The following is a 21,506-nucleotide window of genomic DNA, read 5'->3' as shown; positions in this document are numbered from 1 at the left end:
CCAGAAAACCCCAAAAAAGAGCTGGTACAGAGAAGGTAAGGAGGAAACAGAAACAAGTAGGGTACCCAAGTTGGGTTTTCTGCTCATCTTCTGCAGGGATTTTCAGAGACCTGTCAAAGGAAATTGTGCAGCATTGTGGCTCATAAAAGCTTACAAGCCCCTTCAAAGCCAGTTTCTTAACAGAAAAGAGAAAACAAGTACAATTTGCAAGGAAATGCACTAGCAAGTGAGGTGCTGAATAAAAGAGGCACTACACTGCCTTGGGACTTTGGGAACTGACTGTCTTATTTGTATCCTTGGGAGTTTTCATCTGAAAACAAGAGAGAGATTGGTGTTTCCTAAAGACACTATTAATTTTGGTGAAAGAGGAGGGGAGAAGTATTTTAAAATAAAAGTAGTTTTAACTTCAGCCTGCCTCTGAAAGCCAGTCCATGCTTCCCTGTGGGCTGGCAACATAAGAGTGATAGGCTGCTGTGTAGGCTCAGGAAATAAGACCTCAACCACACAACCAGGGTTACCAAATGTTGCCCACAGCAGTTACATGTCCAAGATCTGTAATTTTCAGCAGCTGGTTTTCAGTTTGTTGTCACAAAATCAGATGCACTGTCAAAACCAACGACCTGTAAAAGATGCCTGGGATGGAGATAACTTGACCAGCAGCCCACTTGACTCTCAGGAACTCAGTGGCTTCAGATTCGTTGTCACTTGGTTTTGGGGCTCTCCCTTTTGGACAGTGGCAGTAGGGGAAATTATCAGGAACCTGCTTTACCTCTTGTGGGAGCTGAGTGGGTTCCAGCATTGTCAGCACTTTCTGGAGGTCCTTGGGAAAGAGGTCCAGGGTCTTTCCCTACTTTAAGTAAGACTGTCCATGGTGTGTGATTAGAAGACAGACATTATAATCATTTCCTTGGGAGGGTTCCATTCTCTTCACTTGCATTTCCTCCCAGCTCAAAGGCAGCAGAGTGTTGGTGTCCCCCCGTCTCTCCTGGTGGGTTTCTTCATGGTGATCATCTTCCAGAAATGCAGCTCCTGCTAGCTGAGCTTTCACCACCAGCTGAGATCTTAAATATCAATAGTCCCCAGCTTCTTTCCGTGATATTTTCACATAGAAAGAAAAATTGAGATTGTCTGCTGCTGTTCTGTATTGTCTCCAAACAATTGGACTCAACAGGCAAACAAACCAAACTATATTTGAAACTGAAAGTGTTCCATGAACAACAACATCCCAACAGCACACACTGCTCCTAAAGTCTCAGGGTTAATGCAAGAATCAATGTATAGGAGTAACTGCAGGAGCCCACAGAAAGAATTTTTACTGGGAACATGATCAATTATTTGGTACTTAGGAAACTACAGTTATGTTAACAAGGAAAAATAAGCAAGACTTTTGGCAAGTTTAGGAGACAAGGTGAAAGCTCACAAGTTTCTAGTGACAATTATGTGAGTAAAATGTCTGTGAAATTAAAAAGCTCCAACAGAAGTTTGGCCATGACAATTTAAAATATTAAGTGTTTCAACCACAACCTTGCATAAAGACCAAAGAGACACCAAAGCAGATATATTCCAAGTGAAAAAACTGAGACTGACCACTGGCCAAGTGGAAACTGGAGACCCAACTGTGGTAACAGCCACGTGCAAAATGTCAATTCCAGATGAAGTGTCCCAAGAACAGATTGGGAAGGTCGATCTCAGCCTGCAGTTCAATCACAGTCAGGTTATCAACTACAGGAGGACCTCAAACAGTCCCCTGTGGGTGAATTGGTAACAATACCAATAAAATGACTGAGCTTTGAGAGCTAAGGTATGGTTTGTCTACATGGGAATGAGTTTTAGAGGTTAGGTGCAGATTTAGAGCACAGTGGCTTTTTTTGCCCCGATTCCCAGGTGGGTGGGTGACACTGTCCTGCTCTGAGAATGCCTTTCAGAGAAGGCAAAGCTCAACAGTGCAAAGACACTTTACTGAAAGGTGGTAGCTGAGGACAGCTATTTCACACTAGTTTGTTTTTTTTTTCCTTCTTAAACGTAGGTGGGTTCCAAGACTGTAGATGACTGAGAGTCAAAGCAGGCTCAGGGCAAGTTTTTGACAAGTTGCTGTTTTTAAGCTTTGTTTCTCATCTGAGGAGAGGGACATTGTGTTTTAACACATCTCTAAAGGATACTGAGATGCAGGAAACCTAAGGAAATTCCACTCTGAAAACACAGGGCACGTTACCTTCGTCCATCATCAGCTACAAGGAATTTGATCCCAGGTTTCCAGTGTGTGTGATCAATATTACCCCTAAAAACCTGAGTATGAGGACTTGATGCCAACAGGTCACATGGAACAATTGATACAGCAACTCTGCTAACCCTGTTCAGTCACACTGAACATTTATTTACTTTCAGGTCTGACTGGCAGCAGCCTCCTGTGTGAAGTACAAACTGGCATTTCAGCCTAAAATGAGCTCTTTCACAGAGCTTGTCCTAATCCTGATGCCTTCAAGTCGAATAATCTGTCCCCAGGCTGAATTTTGTCTCCTTTTGTAAACATAACTGATGTTGTCAGATAGCCTCTACAATAGAAGTTGCTTAATGAAAAGAACTTTGTGTTTCAAGCATTGTGTGAGATTACATCAACCAAATAAATAAATATGCCTTAGGCAGATGGAGAATATGTATTAGATGGGGGGTTCATGTAAGTTTTACTGTATAAAAGGTGTAACGTTTTACCCCTTGGTGTACTTGATTTGTGGAAACCTCTACCTTGCACAGAATAAATAATGTCTCATTTCTAAACTATACTTTGTAGCATTGCTGCTGATTTTAGGAGCTCTCTAAACACAGACACACTTACCTCCACATGTGGTTACTCTGCAGTTAACACCAGTGGCACCCCTTTATTACAGCCCCACAAAGCAGGTTCTCACACCTGATGTCAGCCCTCCCTGCAGTACTTACCAGCCACCCAACTGAACGGGAAGGGCAGCAAGATTTGGGCTGTGAGACAGGAAGATTTTTACCTCACTAAGTTGGCACAAGGTCCTGGCCACCGGCAGCTCTGATAAACCCTCTGGATCACGGTTTCTGAGCCGTTCTGCACCTGGCAGGAGACTGTCCTTGTCACTGTGTAGTGACACCAGTGCCTGCAGAGAGAAAGGACACCGTTAGCCCCAGGAACACAATGAGCTGGACCAAGGTACAGCAAAACCAGAGCAAGTATCTGGGGGTGAGGTTCTTTCTTCCACCAGCCACAGCCAGGCTAACTTGCAGTCTTCATTCCTCACCCCACCCTCCCCTCCCAATAGCTGCAGAAAGATTCCCAGCTTCTGCCAACCTGAGCCACAAGAGATCCACTAACGCCTCTTGCTTGCTCCTCAGAGGCCAGGGTTTTATAGTGCATAATTTGGTTCTGCCACTTATCAGAAACAATAGGACTTGAGGGGAAGAAAAAAAAAGTCTTCCAAATCTCCTGATAGTCAGTTCCCATTGTACTGATCTTAATTTCATCCTGCTCGTTATGGGATCACTCTCCAGCCTCCCACCATTCTGAACAACAGCAGTTAGAAAATTCTGGTTTCTGGTGTGGAGGAGCTTATTGTCAGCAGGGCTCAGCCAAGTTGGGTGCTGGACAAGTCCTGCTGCTGTCCTGGTGAGGTTACAGTCTGAAAGAGGGCAAGGAAAAGTGCAGGGGAGGGAGGGATGAGTGTCTTAGGCTGTCTCATAAGAAAACAAGAGAGAGACAGACCTCCTTGCTGCAAGGTGTGTGAGACAGAAGGAGCTGCAGTATCAGGCTGAGGAAATAGGATCTACAGACCCCTCAGGGACTTTCTCTGAAAAAAACCCCCCCAAAAAACCCCCCAAAAAACCCCAAACAAAAAACCAAAACCCACAAAAAAAACACAGTAAAAAAAAACACCACAAAATGCTTTTAGGTTCCATTGACATGCTTGGGGGGGAAGAAGGATACTTTCATTTTTACTTTCGTGCTTGTCAAATACTGGTTCACGTTTTTTTGGGAATGCTTTGGTATGGGATGTTTTGTGATGCTTTGGTTCCTCAGCACAGTTATAACAGGTTTGAGATGCACTTTCCTACTGCTTGGGAATCAGAACTGGGGTCATTAATGGGAAGTGGAGATACCAGCCTGTGCTCCAAAACACACAGAGTGCTTGTGTAAGCATTCCATGCTGAATCAGAGGAGTCCTGGCTCCTCACCCTTCTTAAAGCAAGAGCTCCCAGTACATCTGATCCCTTCTCCAAGTATCACAGTGACTCCCCAGCCTTGCACACCAAAAATCAAATTGCTTGCACAGTGGAAATGCACCTGTACATCCCCCTCTCCTTCCCTAAACCACCTTCCCCATGGTAGTTTAATTTCCCCAGTATTTGCCATTTACAGCATTTATTGCTTTTTCTCCCCGTTTTGGATTCCCCTCCCATCTCTGCAGGAGCCTCTGCTCTCTGGATAGCTCCCATTTCCATGAATAGGAGGCACACATGCCAGAGGCTGAGCCAACACCACAGACCACAATGGGGCCAGTGAGCTGCTCAGTGACCCTTCAGCTACAGCTGGATGGGCACCCAGGGCACCCAGGGAGAGGGGACTGTGTGCCCAGTGCCACCAGCCCTGCAGCAGTGACAGGGCAGAGCTCTGCAGCTTCCCCTGCTCACCACTAACCCTTTTGGGATTCCTTGTTGAGAAGCATGGATTAAAGGCACGTCACAGGTGACCCCAAACGGGTGGGGAGGTCTTACAGAACCAGCTCTCTCAGATTTATGGAGGATCTGTGATGGATATACAGGGATCAGGCACCCTGGTACCCAAATGTCTCTGCTGACATCCACAGCATAGAACCAGAGAGCAAAACAGGGAAAAAGAGGAGGTTAATGAAGCTTCAGGTCACCTTAACAGGCTCAACACAACCTCCACACGTAGTTTAGGGAACAAAACCAGAAGAAACAAAGTCAGGAGCTAAAGACTGGAAATGTGATCATTCAAAGTAAAGTTTTTCTCTTTCATTTCACTTGCACACGTGATGCAATCAGCCATGTCACCTCTCCAAGCCTTAGTCATGGGGTTTATCCAGATGGGTAGTGTTGGAAAATATCTCCTCATGCCATGGGAATGGCCAGTTGAGTGTGGAAGGAAAAGCAGCCAGGAGAAAGGGTGAGAACATGAGGAGCTCTGGCTGATCTACCTTGAGCCCACTGCTCACAGCAATCACAGGGACAGCACTTGTGCACAAGCCTCAGGGCAAAAGCACTTCATGTCAGGTAAAACCACCTGCACATGCACAGACCCTGCCAGGATAATGCCAGAAATATCTGTCCTGAAATTATGGAAACCAAAACTTCTCTTTAAGATGTGAAGAGGAAAGAAATTGTCCCCACCACAGGAGAGGAAGGAAGCAGGAATATCCACTCTAGCAACATGTAACAGAGCATGAAGGGGGATAAATACTAACAAATTTACAGTGGAGTTACTCAACGTTTTAAAACAGAGTACAATTATCAAGGGCTTGAGTGCCTCTCCTCACGTTAAGATCATTTTTCTGGATTCTCAATGAAATCCAAATAGATATTTATTTACACATGCAATGCTTTAACTGTTATGTAGCTTATATGTCTGTCCCTCTGGCCTTTTCCCAGAGTTATCTGGGAACTAGTACTGTTTCCATGGTGCAGAGCTGGATTATCCTACACTGATTATTTCACTCTAATACTGATTTTGGGAGGCTTCTGAGACAACTTGTCCCACCTTCTTGGGTACAAACAAAGCACTTCTGTATGAGATTAAAAAAAAAATAAATAAAAAAATTCAACTGTACTCTGAACAAACCCCTCCATATCTGATGCTGAAGATATGGAGCTTCATATTCCTGAAGGGAAATGAGGTGAACAAAGATGAACAGCCCAGCACACCCCAGAAGAGAAAGGCAGGTGATGGAAGTAGACTCCACAATTGCCAGAGGGATTCTCTCAGCTTATCTGCTCTGCTTAATATATAATGGCAGCTCAAAACTGCAACTGCCAAGGAGAAATTGGAAACTAATTGTTACCCTCTTTAGTTTTCCCTTGCATAAACCCAGATTTAATGCCATCTTGTTCCTTCAAGGATTATTTTCAACCAGCTTGGGGGTCTAGCACTACATTTGTGGATCTGGAGCTGAACAGGTGGCACTGTGCAGGTTGCCTATGTCAAAAACTGCAGGAAAGGTTGATTGTTTTGCACCATGTACAAAGCTGGTTTTGCCAGGGTTTCCATTCAGCAGGTGGGGCTGGAAGGCACATAGATTTTCTTTCTAAACAAGCCCAAACCCACTGCTGAGTAGGTCTCACACCTTTGAACAGCTTATTCCAAGGACCAGATAGAGCAGGTCCAAGGAATTTGGCAGTCAAGTTGTAACTTCTGCCTGGGAAAAGCCTTTCACCAAAGTGAGATGTGGTGAACAGACCATGCTACAACTTAGTGACAGTCTTGGGCAGCAGCTGGAGGTTAAGGCTGTTCCCACTCTACAGCCCACAGGACAGAGCACACTGGGGTAGGGAGAAACCCAACACTTTCCCAGGTTCATTTCTCCACATGACCTGCTCAGGGACCTGTTATAAAAGGGATCAATCATTAGAGGAAGTGAAAAGCTCCCCTGAAGCTCTCCATTCACTGCTTTCCTTGCCTGAAGCCATCACCTGGGTTTGCCAGGCTGAACAGGACTGGTAGCCCAGGGCAGGATAACAGACCTTTCACTCCAATCTAGGGACAACCTTTCACCTCCCTGAGCAGGAGCACAGAGTGCAGTGACAGTGATAAAGCAGCACACCACTCATCACCTCAGCACTATGAGTCTTCTCTAAAGGAGTGGATCACAAGGGCACAAAAAAAAAAATTTTAAAAAAAATAGTCAGACCCCAAAGATACTCAGCTAATCCAACATGAACACAGATTTCTCCAACTTCTCTCTTTACCAACAGAAAGAAGAGGTTGGTTAAAGATACCCACAGCCAGGAGTGAAAGGTACATTCCTATTGATAAAGCATCACACTCTTGGCTTTCCATAAATGACATAATTTTCCTACAAATGCAGCTTTTAGGCATCTTTTACTGTGGCACATGAGCAGGTGAGGCAGACAGGAACACAGCTGATCAAGGATGCATTAGGATGTACAGCTTGGAACTCACTGGAGATGTAAGAGCACAGTGATTACAACAGAAAGAAGACAGACAGACAAAACCACCCCAAGATTTCTCTTTGCAAGCCAGAAGTCAGCAAGAACAGCCTCCAGAAGGCAAGAAGGCTTCACACAACGTGACGAAAGGCCCCATCACGGCTTAGGGAGATTATAAATGACCCTTTATATTATATACAGATGCTAGGAGGGAAGGTTTAGGACTTCTACTGGCACACATCCAGGATGGCAGAGAATACATTGCTGCTTATTCCAAGAGAATATTCCAAGCAAGCAAACAAAACAATCCAAACAGCAGCTCCTTTAGGGCTGGGTCTGTCAGATCTCTGGGTGCTCATCACCAGCATATTTAGAGTGATGTCCTGCAATGTCACAGGGAATTGGTCTTTGCTTAGAGAGACAAGTTTCACTGGGGCCATTGCCCCCAGCCTTTTCCAAAGGGACACCCTCCTCTCACAGCCTATTTAATTCTTGGAAGACTTTCACGGGCAACAGAGACCGTGGCCCACGAGCTACTGATTTAAACAGTTTCACTCTGGGGCTACACACCAAGATCTCATGTCTTGCTCACAGCTGACATGTTTTTCCAGAGGGAATATGGGTGTTGATGCCAGCAGATGCCCAACTGTATTTACTGGGTAGGTTCAGGATGTTACTGTGGACCTTTCAGGCTAAATGGAACAACAAAATCAGTAGTTTATTTCCACTTGGACACACTCTGAAAACTATTCTGAGCTTAAACAGACCCCTCCCTCAGCAGATGCTGGGAGGGAGTTGCCTGCTCTCTGCTGACTCAGCATGAGCAGTGATGCCTTCAGGCACTTGGACACTGGAGAAGACAAGAAATTCTCACCTTCCAGGGCACAGGTCAAGGGATCTCAAGGGGAAGCTGGACTTACACAGAGAGCTGGAGCTGCAATTTGATTCTGATGCCAGAGAGGAAGCCCTGTCTGCACCCCACTGGCTTTGTGAACCTCCCATGTCCCTCATCAGATGTTTATTTGGATGCAGAGTTCATCCCCTGGAGATTTTGGATGTCTGTACAGCCTGTCATCCAACAGTGAGAGGGAAAAGAGACTGCAGAGGGTGGAGAAGTGTAAGGTAACAGATACTCAAGCTAAAACACTGTAGGTTCCAGAAGAGTCATATACTCACACATCAAAGTTTAATTCCTGGATAGCATGACTGAGTTAGCTTAGCACAGTCCTTTCATAGATGGGAAGACACTGACAGCAAGCTTCCTCTTCCCCTCTTTTCACCATCTGGATTTGCCCAGGACTGTTCCCTAAGCCCACATATTCCAAGGGTGTGTAAGGGATCCCTCCACCCATTCACCCCCCCTGTGAATCCTTAGAAGTGCTCACACCACAGCACACTCACAGAGCTGCCCCCAAAAGCAATGTCTGCTTTTTTCCTAGTGCAAACTGCTGCCCTCTACCCAGGCTTCTCTGTCTCCTCGGGGTCCCTGGAGGACATTCTAGGTGGTTTGCAAGAGAAAAGCCAACTGGCTCTTAGGAGGCTTCATTTCACTGGAGAAGGGATCACGAACTGAACAGCGTCAGAAACCACTGGGCTGAAGTGATCAGGACCCAGCAAGTCGCCTGGTTAATCAGGAGCGTGCAAGTCGAAAATGAAAGCGGCCACATTCCTGCCTAATCACTCCTTTCAATGGGATGGCAGCTCAGCTCCACACACAAAACCCACTGGCTGCCGTGCCCTGTTAGGGACAAACCTACAGCAGGCACCACCTCCCACACACAGGACCTGATGTGCTCCCTGGGGTGAAGGATGTGGCTCCAACTCCCCGATATCCGTGGCCTTAGAGCACACCAGGCTCCCACCAGCGTGAAATGCTGCACTTCCAAACACAATCCTACCAGCTGGACTCTGCACAAAGCCTTTGATGCTGTTGTAGAGCTGAGAAAGGCAGAGATTTGGTGTGGGTTTAGTACTCGCAGTGAAAGCTCAGTGCCAACACAAAAGCTCAAACCACCAAGACTTAACTGGCCAAGCCATGAGGAAGAGAATTCTTTCTGGGAGTGGGGGAACACTTAACATGCAGGATTGTTTCATCAGCACCTGTTGCATATGTTTGGGCATGAACTGACCCAACAAATACCCCAGAAGTCTCTCAGTAAGGTTGGCATTTCTGATGCTTGTGACTTGCCCTAAAGCTTTGTCCTGTGTAAACAACTGCACTGAATTATCTTTTTGTTTCCATAAGGATAACACACTGTGTGTTATACTTAGCAGAGATCAACATTTAGGGCACAGAAAACAGTAGGAGTGTTTTGATAGCTAGATAGATTTCCCCAAGTTTCCTCATGACATTTTTCACTGGAGCTATCAATTTCCCTGCAATCCTAGAGAGGAATTTCAATAAAATCAGAAGGTCACTGACTTTCACTGGGAAAAAGTTGCTGTTCTGACTCAATGAAAGCAAACTGTGCCCTTTTCTCTGTGTAAATAGTACAGCATCCCACTTGCTTTGCCAGAACAGCAATCCATACACTGTGTGCTGGAGCCTGGTGCTAGGAGGGTTAGTTATTTATATATTCCCCCGAGGCCAGGAACAGAAGTTGCCCTCTACATGCCCAGAAATCCAGATTCAAAGGCTGCCAGGCTCTCTGGGGTATCTCCTGAACAATCCAGTTCTGTAAAACTGCATTATTCACTTCTTATCCACAAATACACCCCTCCCTGAACGTGCTTCAATCACACATGAGGATCAAGTTTACCAGCTAATTCAGTTGGTTGTGGGCAGATAACTCCTTACTGCTGTGACCTGGCTAGAGAGGAAACAATCCCATCCCATGTTACTGGAAAGCTCAGATGAAAGCCAAACTGGGCTTAAGTTTCTCCTGTTCTTGGCCATATTCCTGCTCTCCCCAGGTAACTAGGTTTCAGGATCAAGGCTGTCATCCAGCTTGTCGTCCAGCAAAGAGCCAGCTACAAAATTCAGTTGTAACCAGCAGTCTCCACAATATTGGAATGTTCAGAGCTGATGGATTGATTCAGGCCTGTAGATTGATGGACCATTGCTGAGGAATCCATCAAAGACCACCTGGCAGAGGCGAGGGGGTGGCTGTGCATGAGCTTATGATGGCAGGGTTCAGTTCTGCTCTTCCAGTACAAGTTTTAAGAGGTCTGCAAGTCAGAAGACACGACAAGCCACAGTAATCTCGTTGTCAATATTGATGTTTTACGCATGCCTTGCTCCCACTGAGCACTTCACAGTCACTACCAGAGGTTACCCTGACTCCCGTGAAAAAGGGAGAAAAATCTTTGTAACAGCCCATTCATTTTGGGAAATGAATAAAACTGGAAGGCTGCTGGTGTTTCTGCAGCCAGACAGCAGCAGCCATTTGAAGCAGCAGAGAGCCAAAGGCACGAACAAGAATAAGACAAGTTCCAGGTCTCCCAGTTCGCTGTGTTGGTCAGACAAAGATTGGAAGGAGCTCCAGTCTCTCTGCACACACCACCACTCCACCCCCCCAGTAAGAGTCTGAACAAAGTGGCCATAAAAATAAGTTCTGGCTCCCCAAGTAAGATGGGACAATTTATCTCGGAACCTCCCAATAGCATAACCCTTCCCCAGGGGGGCAATATGTCCTGTGCTCAGTGCACTTCAAATACTCAGTTGCCAATAACAGCCTTAAGTTTTCCCACACAAAGTGGATTATCAGAGCCTGCTGGAGGGAGTTTAGTCCTAGAGGAATCTTTACCTTAGGAGGAAAACACAGTTTAGTCTGCACAACTGCTTCAATCTTCAGCAAATTCTGTAGCCAAGCACATTTCACTGTGCTTTCCTTGCTTTGTTGTGTGCAGGGTTGACCCTCCAGACAGCATTTCCTTGAGGGCTGAGCTTTCTTCAATTCATGGGAAACTGCACAAGATTTTACCTTACCCTTCAGCAGTCATCAAAGCTACAGGGGTTAAGGGAAAACTTCTCCCTACTGGAATTTTTAAACACCTGGAAGCAGAATAGCTAAATACCATGGAGCACAGCAACTCTTCTTCAGAGACAAGGAGGGAAGCAGCTCCCAGAGCAACATTCAGCTTCTTCAGCCATGAAACCATTCCCCTTCTCTTCCAATCCCCAACCCCATTCAAAGGGATTTTCCAACTGCTGCAGCTACTGCAGGAGGGGCTCTGAAGATGAGAGCACTCCCCTGTGACACACATGGATTCATTTGTACAGCAGAGCCACCCTGGACCTCATCCCTGATATAAATGCAGGATATAAGAGGCAGAAGCAAACACAGAAAAGGTTGATCAGGCAGGTAATTAATAATTATAATTTAATATTTAACTTAATGTTATATTTTAATAATTCTAATTCTTATTAATAATAAATTAATCATGGCCCTCTATGCCTACATACCTGTTCATATGTTCATAAGGGGACAGGGGTGAGAAGGCAGAAGGCAAATTTCTCCAGCATAAAGTCCCTCTGATTTATACCCACCTTCTGAGTTTGCTGGTGACACGTTCCAGCTGAATCAAACAATAAATATGGTTGACCTGAACCATAATTATCCTCATCATGGAAACGAAAGAAGTTAGTCCATGACTGAGTGCTCAGAAATAAAAGGGGGGTTCACTCCTTTGAAGTGCTTTGCTTTTACAGACATTTTTCTATGCACTGAAATGTTTTGCTGCTCCCTCCCTGAGCTTATCACAATCAATGAGAAGACAGTAGTTTCCACTGTTCACAGAGGGAGGAAAGAGGAAATGCACAAAAATATCCATGGAATCTGTCTCTGTTAAATTAGACTGACTTGATGGAATCTGGCATTTGATATCCATGCAGTGTGGAAATCATGCACAATTACAACCAAGTCATTTTTGCAACATAAAAGCTCCTTGAAAGCCTTTCAAAAGAAGAACCTGAGTCTAAACATTTTTGCACAGCTGGATAACCTGGTTGTAGGTGGGTCTAACACCTTCACACTGTGAATACATCCATAGTACTCATTTGTTCATTCCTAAGAAGCCTGACCTTGGAAGGAGGAGTGGGATCACAGAAAAAAAAAAAATCCTTAAGACCTTGACTGAAAGTAGAGAGCTGGGATTTGTTTAATCTGAAACAGATCCCCGTGTTCAAAGTCTACATTTGGCACTTGGCTGTGTCCTCCTCTGAGGATCTGATCTAGAACAGCTTAAGCTGAGGACAGGGATCCTGATCCTGATTACAAGTACAAGACTAACTGATAAAAGTCAGTACTTCTAAGTTTACAAAAATCCATTCAGAATTTAACTTTGAATTAGTTGGAGGTGGAGTGGGAATTTTAAGTGGAAGGATAGGACACTGACACACACCTGCTCAACCTCAAAACCTTTGCAGAGAGAAAAGCATGAAGAAAACTGGCATAAAGAGTCAGCAAAACCCTGTAACAGCATCCTGTGCTTTACTAGCACTGCTGTTGTGGTGCAGCCTCTCCTCCACCACCCACAAAGTCAGTCTGTCTTTATTTCCCCCTGCTACATCACCCAGTAACAAAACAACACTTTGCACAATTCAAAATGGACAAATGAGGCTCCTGCTGTTTTCAGTATCTCCTTCAAATCACACCCTTTTCCCTCCAGAGCCTGGATCAGCATGGACAACCAGTCTGCCAGGACTGAACAGGGGCTGCTCCCAAATTCATTTGTTTGCTTATAGAGCTCTGTATGGGCAACAGAACATCTCTGTGCTTCACATTCAGCCCCCGGTGCCAAAGCCCCAGCAGCAATGAATGCCACATGCATGACAGGGACACTGGGCCTAAGTGCAGCAGTGTTTTTCATTAGCATTATGCTGGCACCAAAAACCACAAACTACAGCAAGAACAAAAGGCAATGTCAAAAGGAGAGTGCTGAGCATATCAGAGGAAAAAACAAGATGGCACGATCGAGTCATTGCTTCCTATTGGCTGCGTGATGTTAATGTGCCCTTGGGACAGGCAGGTTTGGGGTTCTTCTGGAGCTGGACAGGGGGGATGCTGCTGTCACTAGAGTAGTACAGGTATATCCTTTTGCTAGCTAAAAAGAAAAAAAGATATATATTGAAGATCCCCCAGACAACACATTGGTTTCTCCTTAAGGGAATTCAGATGTGGGGGTTTTTTTGTTTTTCAACAGAGCAGTGAGCCCCAAAAGGTGTCACAAACCAGATCAGAGCATCAGCTTCAGATTCACAAGTGTTAGGATGCAACTGGAAAGACCTGTACAGACAGCTGTGTCAGGTAAACTGAACCCAGGACTCCTCTAGCAACATGTCTGCTCTCCCTTCTTCTCTTTTCCCGTGGCACATCACAATTATTTCATTCAGTCCAGGTCTCCAGTTTGTTCAGCAACTGGTAAAGGAGTTTGTGGGCTCTGGTATACAAGGCACTACACAGCAGACATTTCTAAAATAATTACCTATCCTGTGGTTGCCCATCATTGCTGGGAACAGGATTTCAGGAGCCAAAGGGACCTCTCTTCCTGGAGTGAAGCTGCAGTAGGTGTGTGCAGGCTCAGCCTGTTTCCAGTGACTGCCCAAGAGCCAGACACGACAACCTCACTGGAACTGCCAAGGAAACAGCCTTTCTTCAAGTGCAAGAAAACCCTACAGCTCTCTAATGTTTCCTGTGCTGGAGGAGGTGATTAGAAACAATAAGCCAGTCTAGACAAATCCATCTTCTTATTTGGCTTCGAGATCAACAATTTCTCTTTTCCCCTTTTAATTTGTCAGATTAGCCACTTGTGTTCAGTGAGGCAACTGAAGTTCAGGTACCCATCAGCCTGAGACAAGAATACTGCTGGTGCTCCAGGAAGATTCTTTTGAGGACAGCTGTACCCCATCCACATGTCTGTACCTCAAGAGCCAAGCACTTTTCTCTAGGAACTGCTCTACTGATGTGCCAAGGTCATTCTGAACATCAGGCTGTGTTGTGGAAAGTGGATTAAATGAGATGTCTTTCGCCTGCCCAGCTCAGAGATCCCAAGATGAGCCATGTGAGACCCAATCTAATGACAACAAAGCCTTGGAAAACCCCTCTGCCTGGGCATTCAAAGTGTTAATCAGGCTGAAAAACAACCCCCAAAGCCTGTGTGTTAATTTGCTATTTAAATTGAAAACTTTTCATCCCACGTCTGCCATGTCTGGCACAAGGCTGTCCTGGGCGTTACTACAATAAAAAATAATTTGGAAAATAATCCTATTGTTCCAGTCACACCCATGGGAGTTTCATGTGTAGGGAAGTAGGAACATCAGAAGTGGGATCTGTTGCGTGATCAGAGAGCTGAGTTTGCCCTTTACAACAGTAAAGGGTATATTGGGAGGGAGATCAGAAGCAGGGGGCTAAGGCAGGAGGATGCATCAATAGCTTCAAGGTTAATAAATTCTGACTTGCACAGCCTAAAACTCTCAAAACCCACCTTTAATGGAGTAAACTAGCAACAGCCTTTACAAACATGTCCACATCCATGGATGGTTACTCGATCACATCTTTTCCTTCCTTGGCTCCCCCTCAAGCCAGTCATTCCCAGTGCCCATTTCAATGAAGGGAATTGCCCTAAAACACCTCCCAGTTGCCAAAGCAGGAGCCCTTTCAAAGTGCTTCCTCTGCACAAAGTAGAAGCCTCCTTCAGAACTCCCTGTGACTGTAACACAGCTTGGATGGGGTAGTTACAGGCACAATCTGCTGTACCAGCAACCCCCTTTTCACCTTCCTCCACATTCCCACTCTTCCACTCTCTTGGCTGCATCCATCCAATGCCATAAAAAAATATAACTACACAGCATTTGTTGTGGATCACCCAAACCCTTGCTAGTGAACACTGTGTTGCCTCATCAAGTTTTAAACTCAGTTTTAAGCAGATTGTTTTAATCACACAGAACCCTTTGCACTTCGATATCTGTCTACAGACAGACTGTAAAGAGACATCTACAAACTTAAGTGCTCTACCTACCTATTTTCAATGTAAAAGGTTCTTCTGCTTTTAACAACTTCCTAAGCTTTCCTTGGTTTTGGAAGCAATCTCCATAGTTCATTTCTAGCCAAGAACAATTATGTGTATTCTCCTTTTAAACCTTGCTACAATCCAGTTTGTTCATTAGAAATAATAAAAAAAAAAAAAAAAGCTTAAAAAAAGCAAGGCTTTCTCTTGTGAACAGAAACACCAACACCTTCCCCTGTTATTAAAAAATTCTTGAGCAATCTAAGAAACCGCTTTAGTGCCTCGGTGCTTTGGAAGCCTCTCTTTGGAAGGGAGAGGGTCTTGAGGGAGGAGATCTACATGTCGGTATCCAGGTGGAAAATGGGTTTGATTTGGCCAAGTAATAACAGCTGAAAAAAAACCCCAACCCTCCATAGCCTGTGCACGCACAGTAGATTCCTTTGGAATGATAACACTGCCTCGAAACATTCCCCAGTACACACGTGGGAAACCGGATGGGGAGGAGGCAGCACCGAGCAAGAGAGGGGACAGCAGGAGGTCTGACATACAGACATGTGGTCAGAAAAATTCCTGCCCTGTTCTGGGGGGAATTGGACAGCAAACTCCATTAGACAGGGGTTTGTGGAGGTTTTTGGTTGTCGAAGTTTCAAGTTACCTGCCCATGCAAAAGGGCAGAGCAACCAAACTGCTCCTCCACAGCAAAGGGGGAAACTCCCCAACAGCACTTGAACCACAGGTTTGGTGAGGGTGCAAACTGATGCACACAAATGATCCCTACTCCTAAAGCAAAGGCTTCACAGCCATCCCTCACTGTTCTGCTGGGAAAGGGAATGTCTGGAGTTATTGGTGAGAGGGGTCTCAGTCTGTGTGAGCAAAGGAGTGGCTGACACTGCATACACCCACATCCCATTTTAAACACACACTACTTGCAAAAGCTTGGGGCAAATTCAAGGCAAAGCCATTAAAGAGAGATGAAGGTTTTTTCTCCTCCTCTGTTTACCCAGAGTTTTTCAATCAGAGGATGAAGAGTGACACAACTAGTGCAGAAGATAAAAGTTTGACTAAAACAAGCAGTTATAACCTGAATTTTATCGATGGGTGACAGTTATTCTGTATTTCTGGTACCTTTTTCATAGCTTGGGAAGAACAGCTTACTGTTTTTTTTTCTTACTGCAGGCAAACCAACAAAGCTGTGAATGACACAGGGCTGCTCAGTAACAGTCTGTGTTTATTATTGCACTAAATATGTACACAAACAGCCTTCACACACCACAGCTCCAAGCTGCTCATGTTTTTTCCCCCCTCATACATACATATATGAGAGTTTTCCTGTACACCCTTCAGCACAGGTTAAAGAAATTTTTACATGCAGTGTCCCAGCAAAGGATGGTGCCAAATTTAGCCACCCTGCAACCAAAACCAGAACTGCCATTGCAACACGGAATCATAGAATATTCTGAGTTGGAAGGGACTTGCCTGGATCAGAGTCCAACTCCTTGCCCTGCACAGGACATCCCAACAATCCCAGCATGTGTCTGAGAGCATTGTCCAAATGCTCCTTGAACTCAGGCTTGGGGCTGTGCCCACTGCCCTGGGGAGCCTGTTCAGTGCCCAACCACCCTTTGAGGAAAACCTTTTCCTGGTGTCCAACCTAAACAGTGCTCACTTGAGCCATTTCTAAGGAAGTCTACAGGGATGTCCATCTGAAAACAGCAGAGCTGAATGTCAAATTAAATGGCTGTGACACACTCATGTCACGTGCTTCTTACAGCAAAAAAACTTGGTGTGAGTCTGTTGAAACCATTCTCATACACAAGTCAAAAAGCTTGGTTGAACCTCAGAGTATGCAGTGACAGAACAGCTATCAAACAGGTTCCAGTTGCTGTCAGGTTGACCACAGGAGCAGCCCCTGTTTACCTATTTAACTATTACTGGCAACATTTCAGCCAAAAGTCCATGGGAGGTGCCCAATTCTGGTCAAATGCTTGTGTGGGGTTTGGTGTTGGTCTTAGGTGGGGTTTTCTGGTTGATTAAAAAAACCAAACAAAATAAACAAACAAAAAACCCCAATAAAAAACCACCCCCAAACACAGAGCTCACAGAGGTGCCGTACAAAGTGAGTCTCAACTCCCCAGGGATGTTCAGACCCCAATCCATAACCCAGACACAAGGTGTTGCCCAATATAATCCAGTCCAGTCTCTAATTGCATTCAACTCAAGAGACAAGTTGTGATATTCTTGTAATTCCACATTCCCACTTTTCTCCCTGCTCTTCCCAGCCAGTGCAGAGACACAGCTTCACCCCAACCTTCCCAAAGGTTATCCAGTAACTTCTCCAAATGGTACCTGGGAGCTCAAACTTTACTGTCAGCAAAGTTCTACAGTCATTTGCAGAAGTTACTTTGAAAACCTTCTAGTTCAGACACCAACAACCACTCAGCAAGGCCTGACAGCCGTAATTAGAGAGCTCGATTGTTTCAAAGGACGTTACCCAAGAAAATTGCTGCAGTCCTTGCAGTAAACTTCCAACTGGTTTGGTTGCAGAGGTCTTGCAAGGGTTTGAGCAGACTTTTAATTACACTATCAGGCCTCAAGTATTTCTCTGGTGCTTGGCAAAACGAGATCCTATTATTTCTGCTTGCAATGCACACTCATTCAGAGCTTATCCACAGGCCGACAGCCTAAGAATTCCTACCGCTTTGTAATCCAAAATTTTCGTATCATTTGTGATATACATTAGTGACTTCCAGTAACAGCTGCCTAAGAGACAGCATTTTACTGTGTGATAGTTTAAGCCCTTTGGCTCAGTGCTGTATCCTGAAATACACTGCAGGGAGACTGGAGCTTTTGCTGCAGGTTACGCTGATTTACAGCAGCATTAAGCCAAGCACTGGAACATCCTACAGAGCCAATTTGCCTTTTTGCTCTCTGCTGTACCTCAGATGGGAACACAAAGCTTGCAGCAGCATCCCAGCCCAGACCTGCCTTTGGTGTGACCAAACAGCACCAGCGTTGGAGCACTTGGCCACAGTCAGTTTTGCCCTGAGCCTGTCAGTCCATGCTGGTTTTAAAGGTATGTCCCACATTCAGGCTCCCAAAAACCTTCACTGGCACTGGGGACAGGAAAACACCCCAGCCTGTGCCATCCCCCAGCCCTCTGCTGCTGGGCAATCCAGCCTGCCCTGCTCAGCTCCCTCTCTCACCTCTCAGCTTCCCCTTCAAACTAAATCCTTGTCTGCAAAGACTAACTCCCAAAGACTTTCCAGGCTCAGAGAGGTGCAGTAAACAGGGAGCACAACGACCTCTGTTCTGTAAGTGGAAGTTTATACAAGTGCCAAGTATTATCATTCATAGATTTATTATAAACTTCTGCATATATTCATATACAGTACTTTGGATTTTGCAGTTTTCCCTCCAAGATATAACCACACCCTCATGAAATACTCCCCAGAGCCTTCCCTTACATGAAGGGAAATATTACTATTCCCATTTTATTTAGGGGAAAGAAAAGAGAGAGAGAGAACTTGCAAGTCTCAGTTCCCAGACTTTGTGCTGCTCTACAGAATGTACATTGAGCATTTAAGGAAATAGCCTTTTTCTTGGGAAAGAGTGTGGAAAACAAAGCCTTATGAATCAGCCAGCTAATAATTAAAAGCAACTAAATCCAGATCACTTTAAGCTGCACATGAGAATCTGAACTCCTCAGATGCCGAATTCCTCTGCCGACCAGAAAAGCCAGGGTCACTTGCCCAGCTGGTCACTATTGTTCTGTCCAATAAAGTTCTGGCAGGAATGCATGTTTAACAAAATACAGAGATTAGGCATAGCAAAGAATGCAGCTCCCCCCTCAGTGTTTAGGTTAGCAGGGTTTGCCATGTTGAAATACTGGAGCTTAAGCATATCAGATTTTCTCTGTCCTGTACTGCCAGTGCCAGTGCCAGACACAAGCTGACAGCTCAGTTCTCAGGAGCTCTGCCATTTTAGTTTTAAAGTTTATTAAAAGCAGTATAAAAAGTTCACCTCAAAGCTGCAATGGTCACTAATTAAATCAGTGTTTTCTTGGGGATGTAGAGACCCAAATGAGAACAGCTCTCTGTGTCTCCCATGCACCAGAAGCTCTTGAAGGGCAATTTAAACCAAGTCAGAGATGGCAGGGACCAGATCCTAAGACATCTTCCAATGTCTTAGGATAGCTTGGATTTCCAAAAGGAAATCACTTGTATTTCTAGTGACTAAATACTGCATCATAATGGCAATGATCTTCCCAACACCTGACATATCCTGGTTCTGAACCATCAAGAGCTCTTCAGTTCAATTTATGAGGGACACAAGACTAGAGTGATACAAGAATGTCGTGAGAACAAGCCCTACAGATGTTCTGACAGAAACCTTCAGAGATCTTGCAGGAACACAGTTTTTACCAAGTCAATGCTCTGACAAAGCAGCCCTGATACCTCACTGGGCCAAGAATTTCTCAGCTCAGAAAAAGAATGATATTAAATGGATATTTGAGACTCCTAAGTAGCTTTGCAATGAATATAGTCCTTGGAGAACTGAATGCAATAAGATTAAAAATAGCCTGAATATACCTCAAAGTTAACAGCCTATATTCAGAGATACCAAGGATTCCTAAGTTCCCCTGAAGGGGTACAGTAGCTCACAGTGGGTGAGATGTGGTTCATAGGTAGGAAGCATCTAAGGCCCTGTTACCATGGCAGTCTCTCCTCTCTTTCTCCCTCCACAAAAAGCTGAAATATCATTTTCTGTCAGAGCCACACAGTAAATCTGGAAGAGGTACAGCTGAGATACAGACCTGCTGACAGGCAGATCTAGGTGTTTTCTTCCAGGAGAGCCTTTTTTAGTTATCCTAGCACAGCAACAGAAACCTTATTTTAGCTGGCATCACTTTGACTGCCACTGAAAATGCAAACAACTCCAAGTTTGCACAAGATACAGCAATGAGACAAAGCAGCCAGACAGCCCACATTGAGTAGGGTGGCAGAAACCAGACAGGTTCTGTGGAAGCACAAGATGGAATCGAGGAAGCCAAGAAAGCCAAGGCAGGAGCAAGAGAAGTGGCATCAAATGAGAAGAAAAGTTTTCTTCTTTAGGGAAAACACAGGCAGAATGTCCTCGGGTTGGAGCGTTAAATTCGCGTCGGGAGAGCTGTCACCCATTGCTGCCTCAAATGAGGATTTGAAAAAGCTCCCTGTGCTCTGCTGTGTTTACAGCAATAATGAGAGCCTGGAGGAAGGGGTTAGAAACATCTGAGTTTAATAAGGGCTGAGCAGCACACAGCAAAAAAGAAATGTCTGCCCTTCCGTTCGGGGCTACCACACCCCACCAGGCACGGCCGCACCGGGCCAATGGGAGCCCCGGCACGGAGACGTTATGTCATCCCGCCAGCCCATCTGCCCCCAGCCCTTCCCCAAGGAGAAGGAGCATTCCCAACCAAGCTGAGAACTCCCAGCACCACACTTTTGAACAACTAAATAAGTAAAGTCCTGTGGGGAAAAAGCAGATGTTGATTGACCCCGGGAACAAAACGAGCCATGGACAAGAGGGGAAGTTTTTGTGCAGTGCCTTAACTGAGCAATCCCATCTCACAGGGTCATCACAACAGGGCAAAAGGAGTATTTAGCTCATTTAGCACCTATGCTGCTGCCTTTTCTTAGTCCTAAACAGCTCCAACATGCACAGGGTAAGGAGCATCCTATTCCCATTTCTCATACAGAACAGAAGACCAGGAACCTTAGTACTCAGCCCTGCAACTGCAGTTGCTGTGCCTCCTTCCTCAGTGTCCACCCCCAAAACTGTTCTCACATGAAACAGGTACCTTTCATGGAACACCTTGGCCTACACAGCCCTTATGAGGCACTCCTTCCCACAGTCTTGGTCTTTTTATTCCATTGAGAAGTGGAAAGCAGGAAGCAAGAGTCTTGTCCATCTGGAGAGACAAACACAACTCCTCTTCAGAGCACACACATACATACAGAAAAAAAAGTGGGGGACACCCAGAAGAAACAAAACTGAACCTGTTCTTAACTCTACAGACTCAGTACAACTTGGTTACACAACCACATCCAGGGAATACTCCCCTGCCTCATGATTTCACTGCAGTGGCATTTCTGAGATGCTCTGAGCAAACACATGCCTGTATCCAGCGCAAACACTGCAAAGAACATCCCTTCCACCCAGTTCCTGGAGGCAGAAAAAGTGGAATTGATTAAAAAGACATTTGACTACATAACCTGATGTCAAGATTGGACGTGAACTGGGCATTCTTATGTAGTGGTACCTCATGTTAGCTTTAAAGTTTTGACAGATGGTTTGTTTGCTCAGCACAAAGGAAGGTGGCTGGATAAGGACAGCCTTACTCAGCTCTTGGAGGACAGACAGGAGACACCCAAACCACA

The 21,506-nt window shown here is 45.2% G+C and overlaps 1 protein-coding gene across 10 annotated transcripts in view; it reads right to left on the bottom strand.

Annotated features, from left to right (window-relative positions):
* The window catches only part of COL26A1 (collagen type XXVI alpha 1 chain), a 180,310-nt gene that overhangs the window by 138,471 nt on the left and 20,333 nt on the right, over positions 1-21,506 (bottom strand). For all 10 annotated transcript variants that reach the window (XR_007908087.1, XM_051809850.1, XM_051809845.1 and 7 more), the window contains one exon: positions 3,000-3,122. Coding sequence is in view for 8 of the 10 variants with exons in the window: in XM_051809845.1 (XP_051665805.1) it covers positions 3,000-3,122 (123 nt within the window). In the remaining 2 variants the exon portion in view is untranslated. The remainder of the gene's footprint in view (positions 1-2,999; positions 3,123-21,506) is intronic.

This window comes from Manacus candei, unplaced genomic scaffold (assembly GCF_025592945.1).
Source record: "Manacus candei isolate 608988 ecotype Guabito, Panama unplaced genomic scaffold, ASM2559294v1 h1tg000076l, whole genome shotgun sequence".
In the NCBI taxonomy this organism is placed as follows: domain Eukaryota; kingdom Metazoa; phylum Chordata; class Aves; order Passeriformes; family Pipridae; genus Manacus; species Manacus candei.
The sequence above is the reverse complement of the archived record's forward strand: the minus strand, read 5'-3'. Positions and strand labels throughout refer to the sequence as shown.